The sequence below is a fragment of the Quercus robur genome, chromosome 10 (assembly GCF_932294415.1).
Source record: "Quercus robur chromosome 10, dhQueRobu3.1, whole genome shotgun sequence".
Taxonomy (NCBI): Eukaryota; Viridiplantae; Streptophyta; class Magnoliopsida; order Fagales; family Fagaceae; genus Quercus; species Quercus robur.
In genome coordinates this window covers 40,765,784-40,786,744 of record NC_065543.1, presented here as the reverse complement: position 1 = coordinate 40,786,744, position 20,961 = coordinate 40,765,784, and the positions used below count along the sequence as shown (strand labels likewise).

The 20,961-nt window shown below is 36.5% G+C and overlaps 1 protein-coding gene across 1 annotated transcript; it reads right to left on the bottom strand.

Moving 5' to 3' along the window:
- Positions 1 to 10,536: 10,536 nt before the first annotated feature.
- On the bottom strand, positions 10,537 to 11,052 carry LOC126704159 (uncharacterized). Its single transcript, XM_050403185.1, has one exon. It carries the CDS (start codon positions 11,050 to 11,052, stop codon positions 10,537 to 10,539), a length of 516 nt encoding a protein of 171 aa, XP_050259142.1.
- Between the last annotated feature and the right edge of the window lie 9,909 nt (positions 11,053 to 20,961).

Genomic DNA, 20,961 nt, shown 5'->3' with positions numbered 1-20,961 from the left:
TTGTGATTATTTCTTAATTGTGTTTTATCAATCTTTTTGTTTCTTGAGTCAAAAATCCAAAAATTACATAAAAAATTTGAAAATCAAAAAGCTTGATTGACTTTGTTGAGTTTTTGTCTTAAAACTCGTTTTGCCTTGTACCTTTGTGCTAATGGCTTTGTGCATTTTCGAGCATTGCTTGTTTTCATGCACTCATATCACTATGGGAAAAATCTGGAAATCTATGTGATTGTTGTAAATAGATCTTCAAACTTGTCATGAATGATTAGTGAATGGTTATGTTGATCTTGAAACATGCATAGACTTGTGTCTATATCTCTTCCCACTTTTTATTTTTTTTGCTAAAAAGAGCTCACCAAATGTAAATCTCCAAATGAAAAGAGATATTGAGCTGCAAAAGCCTGTCGCACATTCTAGTATTTGACTAGGAAAAAGGGTAAGCGACCTTATATTAAAAGTGAAATTTCTTTCAAAAAGGCCAAAGGCCTGTTCTTCAAAGAGAAATGTTACATATCCCTCTCACAATGAGAGATGATTGCCTCAAAAGATCAAATGTTAAGGCTGAAAGTGGAGTCAAATGAAAAAACTCCAAGTTATGTTATCAAGTTGTGTGGGAGGTCATATATTCATATTTCTATAATTGAGATTGGTCACATGATCTAGTGCTAATTGTGTATGCCTTGGTTGAATTGATCATTGAAGCTTCACATTAGACAAAGGACTATCTCATTGTTGATATCCACACACAACACACAAGTTTATGTTCGATAAATGCCATATTCATTTGTGTGATTGTACTTGTTAAAATGTGTTTTTCACATGCTCAATCTTTGTTAATTCAAGCACAAAAAGATTTTTGAGTGTTTTAGGTGTTTTTGGAAAGTGTTTTGTTGGGAAAATCTGAAAATTTCAAAAATACAGTTTTGCCCTGTTTTGGCGGCTCAGTCGCGGGTATGCCAAGTCGCGAGCCTCAGTCGCATCTTCGCTGGTCAGTTTTGGTGACTTGTTCGCGAGTGGAAGGTCCAGTCGCGAGATTCACTCAGAGATTTTCGCGGCTCAGCTCGCGACTCACTCGCGGGTAGACCTTCCAGTCGCGAAAAACACTTAGAAAAATTTTTCAAAATTTGGTTCTTGAGTGCTTTGGCGGCTTGAGCTGGCGACTGTGTGGCGACTTAATCCAGTCGCGAAAATCGCGTGTTTTGCAGAAACAGGAGCAGTTTTTAAACTTTTTCAGTTTTTCCCTCGAATTTTTGTGACTGTTCATCTTCTTTCTAAACTCTCTCCCTCCCAAACACTCCGTGCTCCCTTTTCCAATCTCTTGTGTTGCACTCTTGTAGCTCAAAATCGTCAAGTTACAGGTATGGGTTTTCTGTTTTTCACTCTTTTCTTCTTGATTTTGTGCTTTTACCCTTGATTTTTCGCATATGATTGTGTTTTTGAAATGGGTTTGTGTTTCGGTCTGTGCTTCTTGTTCTTGCTTAGCTTGTGGATGCTGTTGCTATAGTTTGTGTTAAATGATTGTCATATGCTTATTGCTCTTCATCTTGTGCTTAGCTCAGTGTTTATTTTATTTCAATCTGATCTTTTGAGCTGTTGAGTGATTTCTATTGGTTCGTTCTGAGGTTGTGAGTTTTACTGTGCTAGATTTGCATGTTCTAGTGTGTCTCTCTGTGGGTAGCTTCTATTTGGATCAATATATTGTTTGAGTGTCATATCATTTTTCCATTATCTGCCTCAATGTCATTTATCTGCCTTCAGGATAATTTCACCATGTTGTTCATGTGTTTCCTATCCTAGGCTTGGTTTATCCATTTGTTTGAACTAAATAGCTTGCTGTTTAAGTTTTTGAAGTTCATTTGTTTGGTTGATATCTCTCTCTGTTTACTACATGGTTCTGACTGGTTCTGTACATATATTGCTATATGTTGTTGTGGCCTTTTCTGATTGTTCACAGATGGCTCCCTCACCACAGAAGAAGAAATCTACTGCCAAGAAGGCTGACAAAAGACTTAAGATGGATTCTAGATTGTTTAGGTTTGTTCACCATTTTGAGAGATACAAGGATAACTTCTTGAATGCAGGAATCATTCAAGAGAGATTTGTGGATTTGGAGGACTTAAGGCAAACTTTTATTCCTAGTTGTTTTGAAGGAAGAGGATGGGAAAAGCTTCTGAGTGGTTTCCCTGTTGTGTGTGAACCCTTAATTAGGGAATTCTACTCAAATGCTGTGATAAAGGATAATGAATTGAGTTGCTGGGTGAGGGGTAAAGAGTTTGTCTTAGATGCTCATGTCATAGATGATGCATTAGGGCTTGAAGGATTAGATGATGAAGAATTTATCAATTACAAGGATAGGAGTGTGTCTATTGAAACAATTCAACAAAGGATAGGTGGGCAGAGAGAAGGGAAATGTTTGAATACCACTGCCTTTCCAGTGGACATGAGGTGCCTTACCATAATCATGATGTTTAACCTCTATCCCATTAGGAAATTGACTACAATCAACTGTGCTAGAGCAGTCTTTCTGATGGATCTCAAGGAAAAGAACTTCATAGACATAAGTTCCCACATTTATGACACCATTGTGGATGAGACTAGAACAACCTCTAGGCCTAAATTGATCTTTCCAAGTTTGCTTATGAGGATTTTTAGGAGTAAAGGAGTTCCAATCCCTCAAGACATCAGTCCCATGTCTACACCCTCTGCAATCAACAAGCTTACCTGCAAAAGGATAAGTGTTAGGCTTCCAGGAGAAGAAGATGAAGGCGATGAAGGAGAGGCTGCTCCAATGGAGACTGAAGCAGAAGCAGCTGGACTTGCATCAACTTCAACACCTAGGAGAAGTGGCAAAAGACACAGAGCTTCAACCTCTGCAGACACACCTCCAGATGCTTTCCAGATCATTCTGGAAAGGCTTGATGGGATCAGGGCAGTCCAAACTGAGCACTCTGATAGGATGAGAGCCATGCAAGACCAGATTGATGTCTTGGCTGCTACACTTGACATCTTCACAACTCAGCATGACAAGTGACCCTTTGGCCATTCCATGTCAAAAAGGGGGAGAAAGTTCATTGATGATTGAGAAGCAGAAAAGCAGCTCTTAAGGGGGAGTAATTAGTTGAGGGGGAGTAATGTGTTTATGATTTGGGTATTTTAGTGTTTTTATGGTTTTGATACACTGTGTTTTGGTGTATAACTGTTTCTAACTCTTTTCATATACTCTTGGTTTAATCTTTAATATATGTTGATGATGTTATTCAGGTATTTGTTGGTTTGTACCCATATGCTTTTGTAAGCTTTTAGGGTTATTGTTTTATGCATAGTTTGTAGGCTTTATGGTATGTACCATGCTTAAGTGCAGCCTTTATGCTATGTTGAAATCAGTACTTAATCTAAATGTTCTGCATTTTGGTCTATGTACTGTCACTCTTGTGCCCTTGTAGGATTGTTCCTAGATGCATATGCCATGTGTGCTATGCATTGGTTGAGTGTTGAGCATACAAGTGTCTTGCCTTGTGCTTGTTAACTTGTATGTCTTTGTGTTCATTCCAAGTGTGAATGAGCACTGTGATCACTACCTTGTGGTGTTCACTTGGTTGATCAAGCCATGGTTTGTTTATTAACTCCATCTTTGCTTGATCTCATATTGCCTGTTTCATATGCATTTATAATTTTCTGCTTACAATGATCATGGTGTATTGTTGTGTTTCAGGAGTTTATGTTCATATGATTCAAGTGCTTCACAGCTTCTAGAGTTAGGTGTGAGTGAGTTTTGTTCAACTGTTCCCAACTCACATGTTAAGTCTAGAGTCTGTTTTAGGGTTTTGTCACGGAATAGCCAAAGGGGGAGATTGTAAGGTTGAATTTATTCAACCATCTAATTGGCTTTATTCCGTGCCAAATTTGCTTGTAATTCAGCATTTAGTAACCCTGTATTTAGGTGGGATTGTTGTAAGGGTAGTGAGTGAGATAGTGTGAAGATTGCTCAAGAGTGTGCAAGAAAACAGAGTGTCGCGGCTGGGACTCGTGGGTGGACTCGCGGCTTCAACCCGCCAGAAGATGCACACGTGCCAAGCATGCTGGAAGATGAACAGTCATGCTAGCTGGAGCACTACAGGACAAAACAGGACAACTGGCCATACGGTTAACTCGCGACTGGAACTCGCGACTTAGTCAAGCCGCGAGGTCAAGCCGCGAGCCACCCCTGTTTTGGAAAAACCTGACGTTTCGCATTCCTCTTCACTCCAATATAAATACCCTTTTAACCCACGATTGAAGGAGAGCTTCCAGAGAGAATTTTGAGAGAGAAACCCTAAAGAAAAACCAGATTGTTTCACCCACAATCTCTACCTTAGAGTCTCATCAAAATCCCTCACTCTCTTCCTCTCCATTGTCAAATCCTTGAGAGGCATTATACCAAACCTGGTTCTCACCATTATCATCTCTGTGAGACAGACGTTTGGAGTTCTGGAAAGCAGTTAGGAAGGAGCCAATATTCATTGGTTGATGCTACGGTGTAGTAGCGGAATCCGGAAAGCTAGAAAAGAAAAAGGTTCGGCGCAACCTCGTTGGAGCAAGAAGCTTGGAGGGCTTAGGTGCATTGGGTAGATTAGGCTTGGAGGGTCTATTGCTGTCCTTGTATCCTAACTGTATTTTCTAGTGGATTGATTACCGCTTGGAGGGCGGCGGAGAGGTTTTTCGCCGAGGTCTTCGGTTTCCTCTTCGATAACATATCTGGTGTTATCTCTGTGTTTGCATCTTCCTTCCTCTCTATCTCTGCCTTTACATTATCTGCTGTGGTTTATTTTGTTGTGGCTTAGATAGTTGTTTAATCAATTCCTTATTATAGCATATGTTAAGTTTCCGCACATTAGTTGTTTGACATATTGCTTGGGTTGGTTAAGTTGGTTTTTGGGGGTCTAAACGTTCAAAAGTGATTTTTGTACACGTTTTTGAACTTTCAGTTTCCATACCAATATCAAAGATGTGGTGTGTGTTAGCAGACTCGTCAATTAAATTGGGGTTTCCTTTAATTCTTATTTTAAAACCAAAAAAACCAAAACAAAACCAACCCTTGTACTATATATGCTCCTTAACTCCCAACTCCCAAGCAATGTTTCCATCAGAATTGAGACGCAACACCTAAATTTTAAGGAAAACTCTCTATGAATGGAATGGAAGTTGAAAGGACTACAAAATATAATGGAAGTTGAAAGTTCTATTAGTAATATTTATTGTTTTAGGTATCTTATTATCATAGAAGATTACTGGGCCAGAAGATTACTTGAAATAAAACTAGACATGATGTCAATTTTAAAAATTGAACCACAAAAGGGATGCCTCATAATAATGCATAAAAGGCCAATTTTTGTTTGATTTGACACACGACCCATAACTCCTACCTTCTCGGTTGTACCAACGTACGAGCATAAAGCAATGCTCTCATCAGCACAAGTAAAGCGATTTAGAGAGTTAGAGAAGAAAACCTAGACGTTGAAACTAACGTTAGTTTAGCCCTTTATTCAGTTAAGTCTCCTGTTAGTGCTTTTAAATGACGTGACAGATTTTAAGTCATGGATTTATTTTAAATCAATCTCAGCCCTTAATTGGACACTTTTCATTTCTAATGAAATGGAGAGGATCCAGATCCCATTCAAAATGGGAAGGAAAACGAGAAAGATTTTAAAAAATAAATAAATAAACTAAAATCAAAGAAAATTTCTCCATCATTAATTGGTTTCCATACCAATATCAAAGATGTGGTGTGTGTTAGTGGACTAGTCAATTGAATTGGGGTTTCCTTTAATTCTTATTTTAAAACCAAAACAAAACCAACCCTTATACTATATATGCTCCTTAACTCCCAACTCCCAAGCAACGTTTCCATCAGAATTGAGACGCAGCACCTAAATTTTAAGGAAACCTCTCTATGAATGGAATGGAAGTTGAAAGGACTATAAAATATAATGGAAGTTGAAAGTTCTATTAGTAATATTTATTGTTTTAGGTATCTTATTGTCATAGAAGATTACTGGGCCGGAAGATTACTTGAAATAAAACTAGACATGATGTCAATTTTAAAAATTGAATCACAAAAGGGATGCCTCATAATAATGCATAAAAGGTCAATGCCTCATAATAACTCCTACCTTCTCGGTTGTACCAACGTATGAGCATAGAGCAATGCTCTCATCAGCACAAGGATAGCGATTTAGACCTACAACTAAAATTTGTGTCATTAAACACATTTTCTGTTTGATTTGACACACACTGTTGGTCCAGATAAATCTTTCACGATTCTTGCGAAGAATGTGCATAGGCATTGACAATGCCCTATGGTCCATATGGTCCATGGTCCATATGGTCCATATGTAGCTGTTTAGTTAGAACAGAAATCTAACTTTGTGTCCGTAGCATTTAAGAATCCAAAACTATTAGACACCATGAAAAGATGAAAATGTACAATTCCAGATACGCATGCATGTTATGGACATTAATGCTTTATTTTTTTGTCAAGCTGAACCTAGTCACGTATTTGAAACTATAAGTTCACAATGAGAATTGACGGTCTTTGATGGCCTGTTTGGATGTTTAAAAAATAAGAGGAAGAGTAATTCAATCATCTTGTTTGAAAGTTTTTTAAGGAAGGAGGGGGCTTGTTTGAAAGTTTTTTAAGAAATGAGGGAGAGGAGTTTAGAGAAATTTAGAGAGGTTTTAACTACTTCTAATCCCTTATTTTTAATTCTCAAAATTGGAGAGATTTGGAAAGAGAGTAGAGTAGATAAATTATTGACCAAATGAATTCTCCAATTTACCCTTTTTAAATTAACAAAATTACAAACCAAAAAATTAACATAGATCCTTCTTTTCTTTTCCTCAATAACTACTAATTAAAAATTGTTTTCCTCAGTAATTACTAATTAAAAAAATAGTAAAGATTGAAGAAAACAGAAATTATCACATAAACAGGCCATAAACTTTTTAAAATGAAGGATTGTTACTTGACGAGCGTTGGTTTGGTTATTTTGATATTAAAGACATTATTTTCATTCAGCCAATCAATTATTGGGGCCTCCAAGCAACTGTTTCAACTTGGTTAGATCTGGTCTAGCAGTGCTGTAATGATATTACACTTATACAGATATACGAATAGTTCTCATTTTGCCATACATGCATATTCATCTAGCTCTTGCTAATATATTTGAATGAAAGTAGAGGTGAGAACTGTTGTTGAAGAACTCTTGAAGTCACTATTACAATTATAAGGGAAGCCAAAATAAATTTAATGGTTTTAGTTAAAGTGTTTAATAAATATACAAAATTATGTTTGTTCCTAGCTAGAATTATTCAAATTAGTTCATCCAAAAAAAAAAATTTTTTTATTCAAACCAGCTAGCATTATTTCCTTATGATGCATAGATTAATTAAAATTCCTCCGTCAAATATCATCAAATTTGAGTAATAAAGTAGTTAATAAACATTTACTTAAAGATACATGACAAAAATATATATATTGTGAAAGAACAAATATTACTGATAATACTACTATAGCATTTGAAGTATTACACAGGATGAGGAATAAAAGAACAGGGAAGAAATGGCATATGGCTATTAAATTGGATATTCGTAAAGCCTATGATCAGGTTGAATGAGTTTTCTTTGGCAAATCATGCTCAACTTGGGCATTGATGCTTGATGGGTGCACCTAGCAATGGAAACTGTTAAAGATATATTAGCCCATTAGCATAGGCCCAAGCCTAATCTACTTTGTGTACAAGCCAAATCTCCTACTTATACTAGAAGCTTATTAGTCTAGGGTTTAGTCTACTATATATACACATGTTATAATTCATTGTAACACAGGATTTGTATTACACTATAATATATTATTGATGTAACCCTTTAAGGTTTCCTCCGTGGATGTAGGCCATTAGGCTGAACCATGTAACCCTCGTGTGTTATTGTGTTTTATACTTTATGTTTTTGCTTCCGCATCTATACTAGCATATTCAACATGGTGTATGAATGCTAATATTTAACATGGTATCAGAGCCACCTTCCTGTGGCTATGGTTTTCTATCCTTACGGTATATTTAAGAGCAATTTTTGCCTTCCTCGGTGTTTTTCTTCGTTGCGTTCATCTTCTTTGGCTTCCTACTACTGTCGTCAAAGCTCTTCGGTATAGTCAAGCCATTGTTGGAAGTCGCATCAACACTACAAGATAGTTGTCTTCCTTAAACTATCGTCACAGAGCCAAACTTCATTCAAGGGATCTTCTTAACGTTATCAAATCTCAAGATTTATCAAACTTCCATCTTGAGTTTGAGAGGGGGTGTTAAAGATATATTAGTCCATTAGCATAGGCCCAAGCCTAATTCTACTTTGTGTACAAGCCAAGTCTCCTACTTGTACTAGAAGTTTATTAGTCTAGGGTTTAGTCTACTATATATACACATGTTATAATTTATTGTAACACAAGATTTGTATTACACTATAATATATTATTGATGTAACCCTTTAGGGGAGTCAGCATGTGTGTTTCCACTTTTAGGGATATGTAGTAAGCTAAAAAAATCAAAACGTGACTGTAGGTACTTAACTTGGTCTAAGTATCCCTGCATTCTTTCGTCTCTTGCTTCTAATTCCCCATTCACTTGGCCAACGACCAGTCTTGAGTCCGAGAACATGTTTACTGCTATTTCGCCAAGTTTCTGAACCATGGACATCCCCTCCAATAAGGCTTTATATTCAGCTTCATTATTTGTGGCCGAGAAACCCAATCTTAGCAATTTTTCAATGGTAATCCTTTCAAGGGAAATCAGGACTAGCCCCACTCCGAAGCCCCTTTGGTTCGCTGCGCCATCAACATATACTTTCCAACATGTGGGCCCTTGTAGAGAGATTGCGCCAACTGATTTTTCATCCATGTCTTGCACCTCTGCTTCTTCTAACAAGGGTTCAGCGAATTCAGCTACCAAATCTGCGAGGACTTGGCCCTTGACGGAGGTACGGGGCATGTACTTGATGTCAAAAGCCTCTAGAATCATTCCCCACTTAGAAACTCTCCCTATATAATCAGCACTCCGAAGTATGGACCTGAGCGAAAGCTGGGTTAGAATGATAACTGTGTGTGCCTAGAAGTAATGGGGAAGCTTTCGTGTAGCTTGAACCACCGCTAGGCTGGCCTTTTCTAGTGGTAAATAACGAATCTCAACTTCATGCAATGATTTAATCACGTAATAAACTGGTCGTTGTACGCCGTTGTCCACTCGTATTAGCACTAGGCTTGCTACATGAGGGGTCACAGCGATGTAGGCGAACAAGACTTCATCGGCCTCGAGACTGGACATAATTGGTGGCTGAGATAGATATTCTTTAAGTCGTTGGAAGGCCAAAACACATTCCTCGGTCCACTCAAATCCCTTCCATTTATTCATCAAGAGGAAGAAGGGTCTGCATCTGTTTGCCGGCCGAGAAATAAAACGATTTAAGGCAGCAATCATGCCGGTAAGCCTTTAGACCTCCTTAGGATTCCGAGGCAGCTATAAGCTATTAACAGCCCTGATTTGATTGAGACTGACCTCGATCCCCTTGTGGGTCACCATATAGCTCAAGAATTTTCCCGATCCTACCCCAAACGAACATTTGGATGTGTTAAGACGCAACTTGTGTCTCCTTAGAATTTCAAAGATGTCCCCGAGGTCTCTCACGTGCTCAGACATCACCTTACTCTTTACCACCATGTCATCTATATAGACTTCAATGCTCTTGCCCAGTTGCGGCTCAAAAATTTTGATCATCATTCTCTGGTAGGTGGACCCGTTGTTTTTCAAACCAAAAGACATCACCTTGTAATGGTAGTTTCCAATAGGAGTGACAAAAGCTATCTTTTCTTGGTCGTCTACGGCCAGTGGTATCTGATGGTATCCTTGAAAGGCATCTAAGAAGTTCATCCGAGGATGGCCCGCGGTCGCATCTACCAACTAATCTATCCGAGACATAGGGAACGGATCTTTTAGGCAGGCTTTATTCAGATTCGTGAAGTCTACACAGACTCGTCATTTTCTGCTCTTCTTCTTTTACTACGGTATTGGCCAACCACTCAGAGTAAAAAACTTCCTTGATAGCCTCTGCTTTTTTAAACTTCGACACCTCGTCCTTAACAGCGTTAACATGCTCCTTCAATGAGCGCCAAGATGGTTGCTTCTTGGGAGTAACGGATGGGTTAACGTTTAGGTGGTGGCAAATGAAGCTCGGATCATCCCCTGGGGCCACGTAGGCGTCCCATGCAAATACGTCCACATTTTCTCTAAGAAACCCAATTAGCTCTTCTCTCTCTTGGGGAGGTAGTTCCAAGCCGACTTGAAAAAAAATATCTGGATCACCGTCAACAACTACCTTTTCTAGATCCTCGCATTTTACCTCTTCGGTTGCTCCATTACTGGGTAATGCCGAGGTGACTGATTGCTATAAGCCCCTTTCAATAGAGGTCGATGACTCAGCATTGGGTTGGCGTGAGATGGCGGCCATCATGCACTATCTGGTCATAGTCTGATTCCCTACAATATCTTTAACTTGGCCCTCCGACGAGTACTTCACCTTCTGGTGCAGGGTAGAAGAGACAGCTCCTAGGGCATGAAGCCATGGTCTAGCCACAATAGCTATGTAGGGTGAATAAACGTCAACTACAATGAAATCCACCTCCACTACGTCCGAACCAATTTGTATGGGCAGTCTAATCTGGCCTCTTAGAGTAACGGTCTTTCCCTCGAAACTTACTAGAGGGGAATCGTACGTCGTTAGGTCCTCGGGTTTTAAGTTCAGCCCCTTGTACAGGTTGAGATACATTACTTCCACAGCACTGCCCTGATCTACTAGCACTTTCTTCACATCATATCCTCCAATTCTGAGTGTGACTATCAGAGCATCGTTATGGGGTTGGATGGTTCCGATCTTATCTTCGTCCGAGAAGCCCAGCATCGGTGAGGCTTCCTTATAGGCCTTTTTGGACTCCCGATCGTCGTCCTCAGTGGATAGCCGAGCCACAGACATTACTCTGGAAAGACAAGAGCCGGTCTTTCTCGGAGCAATAAGAATGACATTTATCATGCCTATAGAAGGTCTTAAGGAGGTGTCTCTCCAGGACTCCGGATTCGCCTGTCCTTGTTAACCACTGGAATGATGTAGGAGATGCCTTAATTTTCCCTTTCGGACCAATTAGTCTAAATGGTTCCTTAAGTTCCTGCAGTTCTAGGTGGTGTGCCCCGGTTCTTGGTGGTATTGGCAATACAAGTTTTGGTTACGCTTCATGGGATCTCCTGCCATCTTATTTGGCCATTTGAAGAATAGCTCGTTCTTGATCTTCTCCAGAACTTGATGTACTGGATCTCAGAACACAGCATTGACTGTCTACACATAGGCAGATCTGGATTGCCCTGCAAAGCCTCTCCTCGGTCGATTACTGTTATTAAATCGGTCCGATCTGAAGTCATTCTTCTCCTGAGGGATAATCTTTGCTTTACCCTTGCCCAATTGCTAGTCTTCTTCAACCCTTTTATACTTGTCGATCTGGTCCATGAGCTAACGCAAGCTAGTGACAGGCTTTCCTGTTAAGGACTTTCTTAAACCATGCTCGGCTGGGAGACTGCTCTTGAAGGTACTGATGGTGACATCATCAAAGTTACCCTCTATCTCGTTGTACATCTCCTAGTATTTGTCCGAGTAGGCTTTCAGGGTCTCCCCTTCTCGCATGGACAAAGACAGTAGAGAATCCAAAGGTTAAGGAACCCTGCTACACGTGATGAAGCGAGAGCCAAAGGCCTAGGTGAGTTGCTTAAAGGAAACTATGGAGTTTGGCTTTAGGCCATTAAACCATCTCATCGCCACTAGTCCTAAGCTGGACGGAAATACTGTGCACATTAAAGCCTCATTTTTGGAATGGACGGCTATCCTTTGAGCTTCCCTGGCCTAATTCAATTATCCTTCATCTTTGGGGTTCATGGACTTTCCATCAACCCCTTACTTTCCTTACTTTCATTACTTCGGGCCTGCTGTGGTCTATTCTCATTTTTCTATATCACATACTGCCCATGGGTTTGCTTCTTCTCTCTTTCCGGGCTCTTTTAGGCCTGTCTACTTCCTCAAGGCCCATTTACTTGTTTTATGGGCTTGCAATCCATTATTCCTGTCATCTGGGTTTAATGGTTTTTCTATCCACTTACTAACTCTTTTCTACCCATATTGTTGGGCTTCTTTTTTCTATCGGGCTTCCAAAAATGATCATCAACAATAATTAGGTTGAAATTGGTTCTACTAGCAAATCAAGTGTCTTAAGGTAAATTCGAAGTGGAAGATTATTCTGCTAATGACCTTTAAGTTAAACTCTAGGGTGCGGCCATTTTCTCTTGTAAAATAAGATGGAGGATTGGTTGCCCCATTAAGAACTATTTGATTTACGTGTAATTTATTTTAAAAAAAATCTCAATCCCTTCTTGTAATTATCGAAAATATATGAAGAGGAGCAAAAGGTTAAATATTTATGATATTTTTTTCCTAAGATAAGACATAGAATTAAGTACTTTATGATATGATTAAATAGTCGGCTTACCCAGGAGTGTTTTTCAAGAAAAAAGGGAGGGGTAGGTTATAAGATGAGGGACAAAATATGGAATAAAATGAGAATCCCTAAAGCAGTTTTGTATGAAAAATAGAGGAGTTTACACATGTAATTCATTTGTCATGACCGACAAATGACAATATATTTATCTAGGAGAAGACTAGAAAGACCAAATGGTGATGGAAGATTGAAAAAAAACTTTTCTTTGTCAAAAAGATAATTTAAAATAATAAAAAAATTGTACATAATTTATATATTATTGACTTTTCTATCAAAAATAAACCAGGATTGTTTTGAAATCATACCTAATACATGACCTCTATCATAACTCCAAAAAAATAGTTTCAAGCCCAAAAACTAAAAAATAAAAAATTCTAAACATTGATACTTTTTTATATAGAATAAATTAGGATTAACTTTTTATTTTTAATTGAAAACAGACAGAACACATTTGTAATTTAAAAAAGAAAAGGTGAAGATTTAAGAAACTTGACAAAAATGAATTAGTTATATACACTCTTAAAAAATAACTAAACCATATATAGGCACATCAAGTTTCTAAGCATATGTGAAAACTAGGAGAATTCTGAAATTGTAATCAATTTATGACACCTTTAGGTGGTGAATTACAATTCACTTAACAGATGTGAGCCTTTTCGGCATAAAAGGAAACTTTGCATATGCAATGCATGCATGATAGGTACCGAGGAATAATTTTAATATCATATAAATGGTTTGTTTAGATACTGTTTATTTTGTTGAAATAAAAAAAATTTAATACTGAAAGTACGGTAAATAATGATAAAAATTAATTAAAATAGTACAATGAGGTCTATAAATAGTATTAAAAAGTGCAATGAAACCCATAAATAATAACAAAAATAAATTAAATAGTAAAATAATTTTCATTTTTTATAAATATTCAAACAAAAACAGTCACAATTTTTACAACAATTATCTTATATAATAAATTATAATTAATTATTTATCACTTTTATATTGACTAATTACATATTTTTCACTACTTACAGGCTACAGTGTAAACAGTTATGAAAAAATATTTTTTGTCACTAAATTTTTAGGGACCCAATAGTACTTACCACAAACAAAAAATCACTCGAATCGAAAGTCTGAAAATCCACGCACAGAGACTCTGACTTGTAGGCCATACATTAAACTTACTTTAGCTACCCGTCCTTTCAGAAAGTGAAAGATCGATTTGATTATCAGTATCAAGGGGACTCAATCATCAACAACACCTTTGCATCTCTTCAAGATCAAAACTACGTTGAATCATTTGTCGGCAGTACGACCCAACGTTCCCACGTGTCAACTCTTCACATTTTCTGGGTGTGAACCTCCTAAAAAACTCTCTTACCTACGTTATCATCTTCACCTTCATCTAGTTCAACTGAATGTAAACAGTGCCAATGAACCCCACCCCCCTCTCCCAAAATATAAACAGCGTTAGTTTTAAATTCCTACTGCGTCATGATTGTGACACCTGACATTAAACAGAAGACAAACCCTACATAAATAATCCATACACCAAGTAAAAAAAAGCTTAGATGACAATATTTTTACAAACAAATCTAATGTAGTAAACTAATACTGTTTCTATTTTTGAGTCCATTATTAATGTTAATTTTTTTATATACTAATAATAATTCATAACTTATAATTTATTGTGAAAATATTATAAACACAATATAATTTTTTAAATAAAAAAATACCTTCTCGAGTGACGGGCCCCAAAATGCCAACTAACAAGCTCAATCATGGCAGACTTGATCCGTTTGCTTGTTGTGTGTATACTTTATGAAAGTGGCTGGGTTGGGGCCGCGTGGCAAACTCTTATTTGTTCCTTTTGTTACCCCTAAAAGTTCCACATAAATGTCAATTCCACGTTGGCTTGAATTCTGACATTAGCTCGAAAATCGCGAGGCTTAATTAATTACATAGATCAAAGTGTATAATAGTTTTTTTTTTTTAAATTAAGGTTACAATTGCACCACTTGTACACTGACTATGTTGACAACGGGGCTTCTCAAGTTAGGAAGTGTTGCATCTTTAATTGTTCATCTTCTTTTCCTTCTTGTTTTACACTCGCTTTCTTTGCAAATTTGGAGGGAAAGACACCTGTGCTGGTTGTGTCCGCCAAAGGAGTGAGCAAGTTTGTTGAGGTTCCAGGTCTTCCACAAGAGGAGTATCCTGCCATGGTTGCTTAGTAACTTTACAAATTTTTGCAGGATAATTTTAAATCCAACTTTTAAAATTGGTATATTCCAACCCCCTCCCCCCCCTCCCTCTCTCTCTCTCTCTCTCTCAATTATGTGGGGCTGCAATTTATAGTTTTATACTCCTGGTGAAATGCTTGTACAAAAATGTGCATATTATGAACAATGTATTACCCTCTCTAAATTCTGCATCTTTAGTGATCTCATGGATGTGATGTATTTTTTGAAAACTCCACAGATAAGAATAATTATATTCAGATTTACAGATATATATATATATATATATATAATCATATAATCATATTTGAAGATAGTCTCTTAGGAACCACCCAAACCAGTCTTAGTAGTGGACCAATCCATTTCGATTGCTTCCCTAACTTTATAGTTTTCCTTCATGACCCACATATCAAGAAAGCCCTCACTTTAAACATCAAAACTTCAGCAACCCTCATGATACCAGGAACCAAACAATTAGCTTTAATATATAAAGTCTACTACAAGTGCATCAGGACAAACCTAAATGTCCAAGCCCTTAACAAGAAAGTAAAAGGAGAAACCACCCTTATGCAGACCACAACCCCTGGATCTTAGATTCAAGTACCCAAGACCTTCAAGTGGACAAAGATCTTGTTCCCACAAGATTGGACTCTGCAAAATGAAAATTATTCTTTTCAGATCCAAAACCCTACCCAAACCCCAGATTTAGACTTTGTCCAATAGTTAACTAATAAAATTGTCAAGCTAAGTTTTGATTAGTCCAGGTTTAGATTTCCCTTAGATCTTCAGCAACCCAGAATGCAATCCCCTTTTCTCCTCAGAGATAGATTTGCATCCCAGTGTAGCTCATCCAAACACCCACCCCTTAAGGAAAATTTGGACTTAGAACTCCAAGGAGCTAAGACTAGATCCCAAGTTAGCACACCATGCTACACAGCTAAACAAGAGTCAGTTGCTGATGAGGAGGAAAATCACAGCCAATCCTCCCGAACTCAGTCAAACTTTGAGTAGGCTGAACCCCCAATAGGTCACCAGCTTATTGTCATGAAATAGGATTTCACCCCAGATCATAAGTCTTTGGGAGATGATTTTGACTCCAAGACAAACAAAGTTAAAAGAGAAGCCTATAAGGCAAATCATACCAAAGAACATAAGATAGAAGTGTACACCAAATGGCAAGAGTTCATGAAAGAGATATCAACAAATATCCCTTTCTTTGAATGTTTTGAGACCCATTTTCAATGGCACAGAAAATCTTGTGTCATCACCAAAACAAATTGGACCAAAGAAAACAAGGAACTGGTCTGCTCTAGTCACCCTCCTCTAGAGAATATAACCATCAATTATCAAGGTTTTGAATTAGTTGCTACTCCTTTTAGGAAACCTTCTAGTGAGGATAAACTAGTAAAAAAGGACATAAAACAAAACAAACAGTTAGACAGAATAGAAGATAAGTTAGAAGCCAAGGCTATTCCCCAATTAGGAAACCTTGTTAAGCAGCCCATCCAATCTTTAGAGAAACCTTTAGTCAAGTTACCAATAACTCGACAAACCAATCTCAAGTTCAAAAACAAGACAGCACTAGAAATAGTTAACCAGAAGTTAGAAGAACTAGTCAAAAAGGAACCAACTACCTCTTCAACTAACAAAGACCCCAGGTTAAACACCTTAGACATCCATATGGCTTCTAGTAGTAGCAGCAGCAAAACCTCTTCAGAGTTTGAAAAGGAAATAGAAAAATTAGAAAACCAATTCCAAAGACTACAGGTAAATAAACTTTACCACCAAAGAGTAACCCTAACTAGTCTTACCAAAAATTGGTATCCCAGACCAACACTCCCTGATCTCCATTCTGAAGAGAAAAATGTCAGCAACCAGTTCTTAGTATTTTCTGATAAACTCTATGAATGGAATATAGATGGATTATCAGAACAAGAAATCATAAATAAAATTCAGCACATGACTATGGTGACCAAAAACTACCTCAATGAAAATCGTCCCCATACTGAAGTAGTTGAACTTCTGGTCTTAGGTTTAACAGGAAAACTTCTGTCATGGTGGAACCACTACCTAACTGAAGAATCAAAGGCAGACATCAAAAGTGTAGTCTAGAAAGATGAGGATGGACGTCCAGTCTTTGCTGAAACCATAGGTCCAGGTGTCCCAGATGGAGTAAACACCATAATCTATACCATTACAAGACATTTCATAGGAACCCCTAGCAACATTACAACCAAGATACATGACCAGTTAAGTAACCTTAGGTGTCCTACCCTTAGTGACTACAGGTGGTACGAAGATGTCTTTACCACCAGAGTTATGCACAGAAACGATTGTAACTCCCCCTTTTGGGAGGAGAAGTTTATCAATGGCTTACCCAGTCCTTTTGTCATAAGATTAGAGAAACCCTCAGCAACACCTCAGGTGTCATAGATTATGATAACCTAACCTATGGAGACATATCTAGTGTCATTCGCAAGGAAAGCCTGAAGATGTGCATAGATATGAAAATCCAAAATTAGGCCAATAAGGACAAATGAAAAGTTAAGTACGAAGTAGGAAACTTTTGTACTCAGTATGGCTTACCTTCCATAGGCCCATCCAAGATAAAACCCAGGGAAAAAGAATACCCTAGGAAAATAACAGCCTTCAAGTATTATAAAAGTCATAAGAAACCCAACAACTTCAACAGAAATGATTTCTATAAGAAAAGCAAGAAGTCCAGAGATTACCATAAGGTCAATAGTAAAAGAAAAAATCTAGCACAAAAAACATTTGATAAGAAGTATAGCAAATGTTATAAGTGTGGCAAGAAATGTCATTTTAGGTCTAAGTGTAAATCCAAAGCTAAAGCTTTAATCAACACTCTCCAAGGGGACCAAACCAACAAAGATGAAATTTTCAGGCTCCTAGAACTTAACCACACAGACAATGAGTTCTTCAGCAGTTGTAGTGATCATGAGATTTTCCAAATAAACCAGTCATCATCTTCTAGAGACTAGAGAGTCATCCAGCATCTCTAGTAGTCTAGACATCTGGATAGGATGTAAAGACAATTGTTAAAGCCCAATATCTTAGCCAGTTTTAGAAAACTTTAGTCAGATAAACAAAGGAAACCAAACCAATGCACTCTGAACCTCAAGCTAACCTGGGGAAAATCTTCAATAGGTTTACCAAAGCTAAGAAAGAAATCACAGTTAATGACCTTCAACATAAAATTAAAGAAACTCAAGAGTAAATAGAAAAACTAGAAAACCAATTCCAAGGACTACAAGTAAATAAACTTTACCACCGAAGAGTAACCCTCACTAGTCTTACCAAAAATTGGTATCCTAGACCAACACCCCCTAATCTCCAGTTTGAAGAGAAAAATGTCAGCAACCAGTTCTCAGTATCTTCTAATAAACTCTATGAATGGAATATAGATGGATTATCAGAACAAGAAATCATAAATAAAATTCAACACACGACTATGGGAGCCAATAACTACCTCTATTTATATATAAATATATATATATATATATATAGTTTGGTTCCCTAAACACTTGCAGCTATATATATATATATATATAAATATATAGTTTGGTTCCCTAAACACTTGCGGCTCTACATAGAGTCTAGGGTGGTCACAAAATCACCTTGGCCTGGAAAAAATAATTATTATTATTTATAAATTTTAAAAATTTACAATTTTTTTAACCTTAAAAAAAATTTGTGACAACCCTAAATTTTTTTTAGGCTCAACATAACTAAACTTTGGACAAAATTTGGCAACAAACTTTGTTGTAAGTTAAGGCAACAACTCCATTCAATATTTTTTTTTTATTGGTTGTGAATTTTAACATATCCACCATTTAATTATATTTTCTTCTTATATCCTTTATACTTACAAAATTAAAAAAAAAAATTAAAGATCAATAACTATGTCATCAATCAAATGTTTAAATTTCAAGTTTTTGTAATCTAAAATTATACATAAAAAATAAGTTATGGATCAAATATTAAATAACATCTGACTGACATGAAACTTAACATGTGTTTTAAGAATATAGAGAACATGCAATTCAACAATTAGATTTGCAAAATATGTAGTAATGTGCTAAGAATGTATTGACCCCTTGTGATAAATTAACCAATTAATTAGCCAAGTTAATTAATTAATTCAATTAACATGCAAAATGCATGGTAGCACAAACAAATCACCAATTGAATTAATATGCAGCGGAAAATAAAATTAGCACAGTGATTTGTTAACAAATGGGGAAAACCTCTAAGGCAAAAACCTCATCGGGTGATTTTAAAGTCACTACTCCCTAGAATTTACTATTATCATAACAAGCGGTTAGAAGAAAAGGAATCATAGTACTTATACCAATCTACAGTTGAACCCTTACCGCAATACTCAATTGGACTTGTTCTGTAGTGACAATTTCTCATTTTCAATGCACGACTCCTAGTACGTGACTAACCAATTGATGCACAAATCCAAGTACTTGACAAACCACCAATTTGAGAAGAATGTTGACTGCAAAGTTCTTCAATTCATCAACATGATGAAGATCACGAAACTCCTTGGTTACAAAACCCTATACCATACAAACGCAACAGCTTCTTCAAGAGAAAAATGAACTAGGACATATGTCTCCGGTCATAATATGCTTATTAAAAACTTTTGCATTAAGTTGCATCCACTTTTATCAGCTGTGATGGCTCTTAAAATAATACTTATATATATTTAGGGTTGTGAGAAAAGAAAGCCTAAATATGTATACATGGATATGTGTGAAATTAAATCTGAAAAACTGATTTTTATAAATCTCAATAGATAGGTTATCTATTGAGCAGCTGTCGAGTATCAGGATAAGTTTGCCTTTTAAACCTCGATAGATGCTATCTGTCGAGTTTTAAAATTTAGCACTTTTTCACTTATTTCTTGGACAGGTTTTCTTAGCTTTAACACTTGGACTTGAACTCTTATTCTTTGAAGTATTAAACACATCTTAGATCTACTCAATTACAAATAAAGTGCATTTTGTCAAAGTATTAACCAATTCTAGATGACTTGTGTTCCTAACATAATTCACATATGTTCTAACAATGTTAATTTGTTTAGTGAGAGTTGTAGCCTTGTGCTACAACTTAGTTTGTAGACAAATTTGTCCTTAAACTTTAGTCCCCTTAATAATATATTAGGTCCTTACATTAAAAAAAAAAAAAAAAGTTCAAAAAATTTTATTTAACTAAAATTTTAAAAAAGATGTAGCTTGCAACATTGATAATGAAACTATCATGTAACAATTTCAAAATAAGAAAATTCGAAAAAGGAAATTGTTAGACTTTATGTGTTTGCATATATGTGTGTGTGTGCGTTCGTTTTTTTTTTTTTTTTTTTTTTTTTTTTTTTTTTTTTTTTTTTTTTTTTTATGAAGTTCTATTTTTATTAAATCTTGTATAATTTAAGTTTCTTGATGAAGACTCCCAAAAAAATTTCTGGAGTCGCCACTGTCCCTAAAAAAATTTCTAACTCAGTCAGTATTACTAGTCAATGACAACCTTTCAATTAATATAATGGTAGTGATTGTCCATTTGAGTTTCAATCACTTTGGTTTCCATCACTTCAGTTTCTACCTCTTGTCTTGGGTTCGGTTTTAGTTAAAAGGTTCGGTTAAAAAAAGTCATTAGGGTATTTGTTAATCGACTATTTTAAGAAAATATTGATACCAATTTTATGAAAAATACGAAAAAACATCAAAATTTTTTATTACCTTTTTCTTTTCTCATAAAAATTTCTAAAAATACTTTCTAAACTGATATCTTTAAGGCATTCATTGACTTCTCCTAGGTTAAATTTCTCCCCTTTAAAGTATTCAATCATTATAACTCTTTGCCAATAAAAGGAATGAATAATATAGAATACCTGAAAGAACTAGTTTTTGTATCTTTCAATTTTTTTTTATATCTATACTAGCTATTTCTTTCATTTTACAACAAGTTAATAGTAAACGTTGCGCTTTTGCTCTTCACTATGAACAACTATTACATGCAACACTCCTAATTCACTCAATTGATCCCTAAGAATTTGTAATTTCACCATTTAATTTGTTCATTATC